At 40.7% G+C, this 12,500-nt stretch overlaps 1 protein-coding gene across 1 annotated transcript in view; it reads right to left on the minus strand.

Annotated features, from left to right (window-relative positions):
- Nucleotides 1-12,500, minus strand: part of LOC115820826 (ERC protein 2) — a 151,751-nt gene that overhangs the window by 112,148 nt on the left and 27,103 nt on the right. The window contains exons 4-5 of the mRNA XM_030784513.1: nucleotides 7,224-7,379; nucleotides 4,047-4,214 (exon numbers count right to left, since the gene is read on the minus strand). Coding sequence (XP_030640373.1) covers nucleotides 4,047-4,214; nucleotides 7,224-7,379 — 324 coding nt within the window. The remainder of the gene's footprint in view (nucleotides 1-4,046; nucleotides 4,215-7,223; nucleotides 7,380-12,500) is intronic.

Here is a 12,500-nt window from a genome sequence, read left to right on the forward strand (position 1 = left end):
TTAAGAGAGAGGGAAGTGCAAAAGAGAACCACGAGGAAAGAACCACAGAGAGAGATCCATGTAGGGAGAGCCACTGACAGAGAACCACAGACAGAGAGAGAGAGAGAGAAAAGAAGAAGCCATGGAGAGAGAACCAAAGCAAACAACCACACTTCAGAGCAACAAAAATAAAATCAAACAAATAGAGCAACACTAGAGCACCACAGAGAGTGAACCAAACTATAGAACCACACACCAGGAAACAATAAAGAAAGAACCACATAGGGGACCAATGAGGGAACCATATACACAGAAGTACATTAGAACATGGCCCAAGAGAACCATCCGTCCACATATGAATCTTTTCTTTCATTCACATGCTCTTATCATTCATTAATCTTAGGCTTACTTGAAATGAGACCTAAAGCCTGCAGGAACTCTGCATTTGTCTGCTGTTATTACTGTGTAATTATCTTTGGGTTTCTACTTGTGAAACACTAAACATTTACAATTCACAGGATATCCAAGGTCTGTTCAGCATCCAAGTGATGTTTCCAGTTTCATAATCATATTACTAATGGCTTTTAGAGGCTTTTGCTTACGCATTATATGAAGCACAGACGTGGTAATGGTGGATTTTTAACCAAATATTTCAACCAAAAAAGAACAAATAAAAAACGAACGCAGGGGAAAGTCCGTTACCAGCTTATAAACAGTGGAGAGAAGCCTGGCCGCAACAGAAGCCACACAGCTGCCTGTGTATGAGAGAGAGTATTCACTGCAAAGACCAAGTTCAACACTAACCCCAGATCAGACGGCAGACCGTGAGCACAGCACCAGAGAACGGAAGCAAACGAAGCAGTAAGTCATTTTGGCATCGTCTAAGAAGGCGGGAAGATTCTTTTGAAGTTCATCTTCCCATAAGGGGAGGATGTTTAAAAAGATAGCAGGTTGACCCTTTGTGACCTTGAGATGAACTCCTGCAGTCTTTGTTTGGAGTTGTCACAACAATAAGGGACCTGATGAACACAGAAGGCAAATGTAATGTGAACATGATCACACACGCGTGCATGCGTGGACACACACACACACACACACACACACACACACACGCACACACACACACACACACCACACCACACCCAAACATACGTGTGCGCGCACACACACATATACACACGCATGTGCACACACACACGCACATACACATACACACACACACATACACATACACATATAAATGCACACACAATGTGGAAACCTAGTGATAACTCTCTTCCCTTCCTCCTCTTTCTGTTACTGATACATTAATGAGACAGGACGAAAGAAAGCACAACCTAAAAAAAATTCCACCTTAAAAAATCATCTGAGAACAAGTACCCATCTCCTTCTCTCTCTCTCTCTCTCTGTCTCTTTCTCTCTCTCTCCCTCTCTCGTTATTGCACTTTCCATCCCTCTTCCATGCTGTCTCTAATTAGCTTTTGTGCATTGCGTAGAAGAGTCCGAAGAGCTTCCTGAACATTCATCAGCATTTCTCTCGACAGTGCCCATTACACGATGTCTGTGCGCACTGTGACCTGAAATCTCCTACTCAACCAGGACTGTCAGTTACCATGGATACAAGAATCTGTTCCACAGTGAGAGGCCCTGTGGTGTAGTTCAGGCCTTCAGTGGGTAAAGTGAGAAAGGCCCAAACACACCTTTCCCTCCCCCAGCCCAAACAACAGAGCTGAGTGTCCCTGAGTTACGCTCGGCGCGTAAAACCACGTGCTCTCATTCCAGCGTGAGAGGTAGGCCGCTGTGTTTGACGAGACAGGTGAAAGCGACTGGCTTTAACGCAAGCGTTCTCCTACTTATTGCCCACAGTTTGGATAAAATATCTGAAAGCCATTATGCCACATTAAAAACATATTTAAAAGCCAATGTTTGGATGTTAAAAAAGCAAAATGAAACAATCGGAGGAGAAATTCAGCGAGCCTTTTGCGTCATAAAGCATTAGAACTGTTGACATAAGCAGAGGAAAGGAGGTGTAAACCGCTAGGAACTGAGTTTACTGCACGTCGCCTGAATAAATAAGCCAGAGAAGAGCAGGACGTCTCCCAGCCTGCCGTTCGGAAGACTCTGTAATGGTTTTAATGGTGTGCTGTGGTCAGCAGGAACTCCAGGCTGACCATAGACTGTTTTTTTTTTACTGAGTGGAGACTGAGGAGAACAAGTCAAGACAAGTCCTGTTCTAACGTCACAGAGAATATCACCATCATCCATCCACGGAAGCACTTAGTCACTAATTGCCAATTAAAATATTAATTTCTAGACAGTGAGAGACAGAGAGGAGTTGCACGCGTATGTGTGTGTGTGTGTGTGTGTGTGCATGCACGTGTGTCTGATCACTCAAATTTTCTGTATCAACGCTCAGTGAAAGAGAAAGAAAGAGAAAGCGTGTGCAAAAGGATAGACAGAGGGAGAGAGAGAGAGAAGCTCTTTGTTTTCTCAATAGACATTTATAAGGGCATTATCTGTAGGAGGAATGCGAGGCATCTTCTCCTCTGTAGACTCCCTGTACCCTGACTGACAGCTGCAGTGGATTTGAAAGGTACAGTTCTGTTCTGTGTCATTAAAGATGCACGGACATCTGAGCTGCACGGCTTGTGTTTCTGAAGTGGACCTTATTAACACAAGACACTCATCAGCCCAGCAATTAAGGGGTTAAATTACAGCAGATGTTATCTGCGGGCATAAAACACTAGCATACACACAGACACACACACACACACACACACTAATATTTAGATAATAAATGAGTATTATTGAGCAAGTCTTTTGACTGACTACAGAATTTGCAGAGGAATGGAACTGCAGATCTGTACTACAGTACCCTTCTCCTTCTTTCTTCTTTCTTTCTTTCTGTATCTCTCTCTCTCTCTCTCTGTCTCTCTCTCTCTTTCTCTCTCCCCCTCTCTCTCTTTCACTCCATCACCCTTGCCCCCCCCCCTTTCTCTCACTCCCTCCCTCCATCACTCCATTCCTATCCAAAATGTACGAAACATGAGTATGTCTCTCTCGAAGGAAAAAGAAAAAATGCAAAATAATGGGGATGGAAGCAAGTGATTCAGCCAGATCAGATTACTCGGGTCAAACTCGGAAACAGGGAAACAGGGAGAGACAGAGAGAGAGAGAGAGAGAGAGAGAGAGAGAAGGAAAGATCAGGCCTCACACATTAGTATCAGTGACCTGATGGAGGCTCAGAATCAGCATAATCATGACAGGCCAATGAGCATTAGCTATCTCCTTACAGTCAATTATACTAAAAAACTCTCTAAAACGCATACACAATGCTTCCTCAACGTTCACTAAACATTAGTTCCACTTTCCCCTCTTCATTATAACTGCCTGCCCACAAAATATGAAAAAAAAACACACCCATTCCATTCTGTATGAGGTATTTGCCTACATCTCTCTTCTCCCCCAAAACTCCCAAAAATTCTTTGCACATGTATCAGCAATTAGGGCTAATTTTGGCCCAAATTGCTTCCTGTAATGAGGAGTGGACATCGTTAGTGCGGCGTTCTCCGTTTTCCTTCACACAAAGGGAATCTTAAAAACGTTTTTCCTCAGAAGTCAGAGCAGAAAATGCCTTCCCACTCCCCCCTCCCTCAACCCCCCCCTTCACTGCGTGTACGTGAGCGATAGAATCATTTCACGACAGAAGTAAAAGATGAAAAGGCCGAGATGAAAACTGTTGGCTGGTCTCTCGAGGCCTGGAAAGCAAAAACCAAGTAACCACACACCTGACAGGTTTTGGGAGGGTAGGCAGCGGGGTATGTGTGTGGGGGGCAGGGGGTAACGGAGGGCATGGGTTGGGGGGGTTGGGGGTCAGCTCGGTCACCACCGAAACATGAAGATGACGCTTTAAGTGTTTTTCACTGGGGATGGAGGGGGTTTCTGTTGTTGACTGTTGTTTTAATGATGTTATGGTGGTTTTGGTCACACGTCATTCTGGCCACTCAGCCACACAGACACACACAGACACAGACACACACACCACACAAACAAACAAACAGACTAACCTCTGTTTGGAGGATGTTGGCTCTCTGTTCCTTGGCTGTAAGTGACTCTTTTAAGACCTCTATGTGATGTTTGCAGTCTGAATTCTGATTGGTCAGCGTCTCCAGCTTTGTCTGCAGAGCCAACAGCTCCGACTCCTTTTTGGACAACTCCTGCTTCAGCTGATCAATCTATAGAGGAGAGAGACAGAGAGCGAGAAAGAGAGAGAGAGAGAGGAAGAAAGAAAGAAAGAAAGAGAGAGAGAGGAAGAGAGAAAGAAAGAAAGAAAGAAAGAAAGAAAGAAAGAAAGAAAGAAAGAAAGAAAGAAAGAAAGAAAGAGAGAGAGAGAGTTTATTAAGCAGGGAGCTGGTTAACATTTACAGAAGAAACAAAGATGCCTCCGATTTTGTTTCAAACATTAATTTCATCCAAACTCCCAATTCACAAAGAAAACGCTGTCATGAGAAAATGCTGTTCTACATGCAGTACATTGCAACACTTAAATGTACTTGAGAGGGCAAAGGTCAAACCATTTGCATTCAGAGCTCTGATGGAAATGAGCACAGATTCGGTTCAGTGGTAATGCAAAATCATTCCCTTCAAGGCAAAACAGACGAAACCAAGTCAACTTGGTTTCTGACACTCGCATGCACACATAACCCTAACGAAAGTCAATAACCAATCAATCAACCAACCAAATCAAATATCTGGCAGATTTAAAGTTATAATTAAAAAAATATTAAATCATAACATTTAAAAAACACCGTCACTGAAAGAAATTAAATAATGGAGGGAGCAGTGTAAAAAAAAATACTGAGATCAAATCTAATTATTCTTTCAATTCCAAATCTCCAAAAACTAGTTTTCTATTGCAAAAATATGTGAGAGATTGCCATCTGTGTTCTCTGCCAAAAATTTGAGAAGCTGAGTGGGAGGGAATTATCTTTAATTAGGCTCCAGAATGGAGTTTTTACTCTATGATGTCAGGATGCCTAAAAACACTGCTTCAGAGACAGGGAGACAAAAGCAGGACAGAGAACGAGTGAAGAACCAAGGGAGTGAATGACACTGGAAGAGAAGAGAAGAGAAGAGAAGAGAAGAGAAGAGAAGAGAAGAGAAGAGAAGAGAAGAGAAGAGAAGAGAAGACAAGAGAAGAGAAGAGAAGAGAAGAGAAGAGTTGGAGAATGTATTAGAGTGATAAGGGTACTTTGGATTGGTCTGATATCCGCTGTTGTTGAGGAAGCAGGTATGTGGGGTCTAGCGAACTGATAGCCACCCTTGTTGACCCCAGAGAGAAAGGAGGCACAAAATTATCCTACAAAAAAAAAAAAGAAGAGAACAGGAGGAATGCACACTAAATACCTCCAAAATGCCCGGATGGCAATATACAGATAAGGGCATTTTTGTCAACGAAACATGCTGGAAATTACAAGTCAAACAACGTAGAACTTATTTACATGTTACAAGATGTATTTTCACTGTGGTATTCAACGTGGGAGTTCTCTTCGGTGCCAGAATCTAGGGCCTAAACGCTAAGATCATTGTACAAAAAAAAAAACACATTTACAAAAGAAAAAAAAAGGGGGGGGGGTCTTAGATTTCAGGAATCAGTGACCTTTTTTCCGAAGCAAACAACTCATGGGAATCACGCAGGTTTTACGTTTTTAATCTCTAAGAAATTTCCCAACTGGAAAAAAAACAAAAACAAGTTAATAATCCATACAACTCAAACACACTACATCAGAGTGTAAACAAAGCCGCACCGTATGTCCCCCTATGGTTCTGTGAAAAGCGTTTTTCCCCTCGACCCTTCTCTTCTCCCCTGAAACAGGAGAGGCCGGAAAACACAAACGCGTTTTTTTTTATTCACCTCTCTTATTCACTCACTCTCTCTTTCTTTCATCCTTCGGTTTTTCCTTCATGCTTATGGAGAGAGAGAGAGAGAGAGAGAGAGAGAGAGAGAGAGAGAGTGTGTCTCAGATAGAGGTCAGGAGACAGTGTGATGACCAGAGAAGGACTATGGCACTCAGACCTGGTCCTAATCAAAAGGCCATTGTGTTCAGACACATAGAGCCATACAGACGTCCTCTACGTCTCAGAAGGAAACAGAACGAAACTCAACCTGCATCCCCTTATCTGAGCTCACCCCTTTGATTTCCCACAATTCATCAGCACCAAGAGGCACCCAGCGCTGAAAGTCAGGAGGCCCCGCAACCATCGGAGAGATGACACGGGTAACGTGTGTGATTTAGTGTAATTCGTGTGTGTGTGTGTGTGTGAGAGAGAGAGAGAGAGCACAAAAGTAAGAGAGGGAGAAAGATCTGTATGTCTGAGTACATGTGCCCGTATCTCTTTCTCTGCCTTTGGGCCATCGAACCCAAGAGATGAAAACCGAAATGACAGAGTAACACAAATCATTTTTAACAACAAAAACCTGTGGGCTTCCTGTGTCTCTCCACTCTCTCAGTGGCTCATTCAGTAAAAGACATTCTTTTATGATTACACTGAAAAGAGCTACAAAGCACTGACTAATGACAAATTCAAAAGAAAAAAAAAGGCTCTCCACCAATGACAAAACATGACATTTAAAAAAAGAAAAAAAAATACCACAGATCCCTCCAAAAAAGCTGTGTGGGGTTTTATGAGATATTACTCCTGATTGTATGTAAATTATAAAGACTCTTTCTGTACAGAACACTCTGTAAAACATAAATATCTTCGGCCTGTGGATGGATTCAGATAAATCATTAATATGACACTGACATCATAAAAGGAGCCCTTTCTTGAGTGGTGAGGGTCATTGTGAGGTTTCTGCGTCATCTGACACCGCATAGCGCAAGATGACACCATCTCTCATCCGCCTCCACATCCATCCATCCATCCATCCATCCCTAAAACCATTCAGCCATTTATCTGTCTAACCATTCATCCATCCATCCATCCATCCATCCATCCAGCCATCCATCCCTAAAACCATTCAGCCATTTATCTGTCTAACCATTCATCCAACTATCTATGCTTTTCTCAAACTCTGCATCGATTCATCCATCTGTGTGTCCATCCTGTTGTTCATCCATCTATCCATCCCTCAATCAATCCATCCGTCCATCCATCCACCAATCTTCCCAGTATTCAGAAAAGACTGTAGAGCAGAAAGAGGGCATGGTGCATCAACCTGAGGACGGTGTGCGTAAATATACCTTGTTCTTCATAAATTTGGAGTGGCTTTTGTAGACCTCCATTTGTTTCATGTCTTCATCTCTGTCGTCAGAGTGGAGCAACCCGTTAGTCTTCAGCATCTGAATCTCATCCTCCAAGTCCCGAATGTTACGCTCCAGAGAAGCAATTTTAGTGTCCTGCACGAGAAGTGTGCGCGTATGTGCGAGAGAGAGAGAGAGAGAGAGAGAGAGAGAGAGAGAGAGAGAGAGAAAGAGAGAGAGAGAGAGAATACGTGTCTCAGATTGGGTAAAAACTGGTAAGACTGATAAGACATGAAAAGATGGTTGGATGCAATGGTGAAAGAGGTGGACAAAACATGTGGTGCATGCAGACACCAAGCAAGGACGATAGAACAGAGAGATCAATAGACAGAGTGAAACGGCGGCGGTGTGGAGAAAAGCAGGACGACACACAGACCGGTCTCACACAAAGACAGAAAGAGAAGCCGTAACATGCCAGTGAAACAGAAAGGCAAAAAAAAGAGAGAAGCTAACAGATCTCTAAATTCACTCCAAAAAAGTCGTTTTCACTGTACGAGACACACATATATATATGTCTTGTACCGTGCGTGTGCACACAAATATGAGTGTGTACTTCTGAGTCAAATAAGACCACAGATATAAAAACCAGTAAAAGATGGTCCTTCAGAACTGGACTTGGACACTGACCTTTACCAATGTTATATACAAACACCTCTAAGCTTTTAGATTCACTTTTTTTTTCCAACCTGACTTATTGCCAACTCATGAGAGCAAACCAGTGCAGTTTATTTATTTATTATCTGTGAGGGGTCAAGAGGTCAACACTCTTCTTTCTGAACCGTGCTGGCATTAATCTGCCTACTCATGCTGCCATGGCAACCTCCATGGACACTAGGATAAAGTGAGACAAGTGTGTGGAGAGAAAGAGAGTTATCAGCACTCCATGCTCCCGATGACAGAGTGAAAAGGTCATTTTATGGGACAGACAGAAAGACAGACAGACAGACAAACAGACAGACAGATAGACGATGCAAATCAAGTCGACTGCTAAAGTTTTGCAGTTAGAAAATTGTTGAAAGACTTTAGGCAACCACTGGTAAATGATCACAGATTAAAGTGATTTTTGAGAATTTTGTGTTTTTTGAAAAAAAAAAAAAAAAAAAAAAAGCCCAGTTCAGTCAACCAGTTCCAATTAGTTTGTTGCTTGTGTATTCTTGACGGCATGGAGCAGTTAGTATAGAGAGCTCAGGAGTTTCTGACTTATGGAAGTAGACATTTGTAAGCAGTGAGGCCTTCTGTAAGGAATGAGAGAGTAATTGACTAAATGGAAGCAGATTTTTATGATTCCATCACGAAAACCACAAGCAGCCAGAGAGAGAGAGAGAGAGAGAGAGAGAGAGAGAGAGTGATGGAGAGGGAGAAAGAAGGAGAGTGAGAGAGAGAGAAAGAGAAAAAAAAGAGTGTGACCTCTAAAATGAGCAAACTCCCTTGACTTTTTACTACTTTTTAAATTTTCTCTAAATATTAAAAAATGCATTTGTCTTTCTGAAAACTTGAACCATCATCATAGACATGCTTTCGAAAACCACACCTTACAACTTATGAAAAATATTGCCCAATCTCCAAAAAATGTAAAAAAAAAAAAAAAAACCCTCTACAAACATAAGCTAGAAAACAACCCCATCAAGAGAAAAGCTAAATTTAATTTTAAACATACACCCAAATTACCTCTGCACACACTGTTTATCCTTCAAACAAATCAAGTTGCCATGTCATGTTTCATGTCCAAGTTTTGGTCTTAAAACATTAATAACATCCTTAAATATAGTTAACTAAGTGGTAGTTGACTTTAAGGATATACTAAAATACCAAATAATTTCAGACATATTAATGGGGCTTGTTCATTTTCAAAAAAAAAAAGAAAAAAAAAAGAAAACAACAACAACAACACCAAAAAACCCCCCGTAACTCTAAGTACTGATACTGTGCTGATAATCAAGAATAATTTTGTAGCAGTTGCATGAAAATAACAATACTAATGGTATAAAGATACAACATAAATAAAAACTAGAAATATAACCAAACTAATACTGTTAAAGAGGATTTCTGGGCAAGCAAGTTCTGATATTTTTTATGCATTTAATTGTGCATATTTTGGAAGATTTTAGGCAATCTTTGGGGATCTACAAAGGAATTGCCGCTATAATCGTAAACAGTATAAACACATTGTTAAAGAGGATTGGATTTCAATGTTTTCCATTTTTCTACACACACAGATCACATTTTTTCCCCTAACTGGCAGGATTAACTGAAACTAATCAAATTGTCTTAAAATATTCACTCTACTCTGGCTCAGAGCTGTGTTTGGGCTGACAAATTGACAAACAAATCAAAAAAGGACAAACAAAAGAAAGAAAGAAAGAAAGAAAGAAAGAGAGAAAGAAAGAAAGAAAGAAAGAAGGAAAGAAAGAAAGAAAGAAAGAAAGAAAGAAAGAAAGAAAGAAAGAAAGAAAGAAAGAAAGAAAGAAAGAAAAGAGAGATGTAGAGTGTGGCCAAAATAGCTAACATACCCAACAGGAAAACAAGATTCACAACTGCATGAAAACCACACAGCCCTAGTCAAAGTCTGTATATGTCAAAGATGACCCAAAGCCATAAGAACACAGTAACCACGGAGATCAACAGAAAACCAATTTACTAGAAAAGTGTTGTTTACTAATTTGAAAGGGCCCTGCCATGTCTACTTTTTTTCCTCACTGTGATCATTAAATTACCTCAGATGGGCGAAAAAAAACAGCAGTGAAGTGTTTTGGGTCAGGGAGAATATGAATCAATATTCTTTTGTTAGCGAAGTATGAAGACTGGAAGAAAGTGTATGAATGTTTTGTTAATAAACAGCAAACACAATCAGGTGGTATTAAGACGGAGAGACATCTTAATAACATCTTTTTTTTTCTTTGTATTTTCATACGTTATGGACTCTACCTGCCATATTACATCAGGGTCAAAACAGAACGGAGGCGATGTGTTCTGGAGAAATGCATAAAAACACAAAACGCAGCACAAAACACAGACAGACAAGACAAAACTGCAGTTAGCAGACAGAAAAATGTATGCACATACACACACATGTACACGGTACACAGAGCATAAATGTTTCATTTTCAATTAACATACAATGTAATGGATTACACACACACATAAACAGCCCCCCCCCCACACACACACACACACATAGAGTTTTATGAATGACAACACTCACTTTTTCACCACAGAAAACAAACCCAGTAGACACGATTAAAATAAAAAAGACATGCACAAAAAACACATAAAAAACAGTCAACTGTTCGTCATCTGCAACTGGCAGTATTTTCTGTCCTATAACCCACAGATTGTCTGATCATATAGCATATGATATATCTGTATGGTACCAATGCTTTAATTATCCACCATGTCAGAGGTCTGCCTCAACACATCCTGATTTTAAACGCATGTGTGTGTGTGTGTGTGTGTGTGTGACTGAGTCCACTGTCCTGTCCTTAATGTATCACTTGTATATCATATTTATGTATACTTTAAAAACAGGTTGTTAATGTATGAGAAGATCTGTCTTCTGTATGTAAGTCAATGCATCTAGACTAATGTGACGCTTGGATGACACAAATGACAGTCACCTAACCAGAGCCCTACAGACTGTCAGAGTTTAGGATATCACTGATGTACTGTATCAGGCACAGAATCAAATCCACCACACACACACACACACACACACACACACACACACACACAACCTCAAACACATTCAGCTCCTCAAACTGTCACCATGGAAACCAAAGTCTCATTCTGTGTCCAGTTTTGTTGGTGCTATTTGTTTTGGTTGTGTGTGTGTGTGTGTGTGTGTGTGTGTGTGTTTAACACTCAGTGAGGGAAGCAGGTTAGATAAGATTTCTTCCCCACTGAAACTTAATTGTGTGGAAAGAACCACTAAAAATAAAGTGGTCTGACAGTTTCCCAGCTTCTGCACGTACTAGCTTTGCTCTGTCACACCCAGCACTGCATATATGCCCAGTCCTCCCCTTACAACAGGGTACCATTCCCAACCCCACAGTGCTTCTGTCAGACCTCACAAACCTCCTTATATTATATTAATCTATTACATGGCTCTGTTGAATACTGGATTCTGATTGGTCAATTATGGCATTCTAAGGTCTGTTATTTCTGTATAGCAGACCGCTGTTATGCAAAACAGACCATTGCTATGGAACTTTTTTTTTAGCAGAAGCAATAAAATCATTTTTAAATCAATAAAATAATTTTTTAATCAATATTTTGTGTCAAATTATTGATTTCTTTAGTAAGTAGCGATGTAATAAGCAGGATAATGTACAGCAAGCCAGTCATTATGGTGAAATATGCCCCTTCAGTGTGATTAAACACCCCTCCGCTCTACATCACCCTGTCAGGATTATCATGTGAAGGATATATTATAAGACAATAAGGTTAATGGGGCGACGTATACACACACAAACACACACACACACATTTATATACATATATATATACATATACATATCTATCTATCTCTTTCTCTGTCTTTCTCTTTCTCTCTCTCCCTATATATATTTTTTTTTCTTCCCAGTGTGTGCTTGTGCACGTGTGTGTGCTTGTGCATGTGTGTGTGAATTGGGCTTCGTTTTTCACAGCTGTCTCTGACTTCAAAGGCCAATTCTGGGGCAGAAGGCTTTTTTTTCATAGGAGACATTTGAAACAAATTGAATAAGTGCTCTCCCTTTAAGTGGAGCTGCAAAGACTCGTCCAGTTAGTGCTTTTCCAGTCTTAACACCATATGCAGGGCACCAACCTCTCCTCGAAATTAAAAAAAAAAAAAAATAGTGCATGTTGAAACCAGACACAGATAGGAACAAGCTGTTACCCTATCGACTGCCGTTGGCATGGTTACAGTCTGACAGGATCACAGAGCTAACATTATCACATATGGAATATTGTATACTAACCTTCGCTACCTTTTGATAAACTGCAAGCCAGATTCGCTCACCTTATTTTCAGCTCATTTGCATATTCATTTACATGTGCATAAGAATATGGCCAGTGATTGGGCAGTGACTACTCACAGACCACACTACTTGTCTCACACAAGTTAAAATCATTTTCAAAAATAAGGCTGAAGGGCTTGTATTTTTTTTTTTAATGGTTCGGTGTATAACAAGACCGTTTTTTCCCTCTTTGCCATTAACCTTCAGTTGCCCTTTGTTTGCT

The sequence above is a fragment of the Chanos chanos genome, chromosome 9 (genome assembly GCF_902362185.1).
Source record: "Chanos chanos chromosome 9, fChaCha1.1, whole genome shotgun sequence".
In the NCBI taxonomy this organism is placed as follows: domain Eukaryota; kingdom Metazoa; phylum Chordata; class Actinopteri; order Gonorynchiformes; family Chanidae; genus Chanos; species Chanos chanos.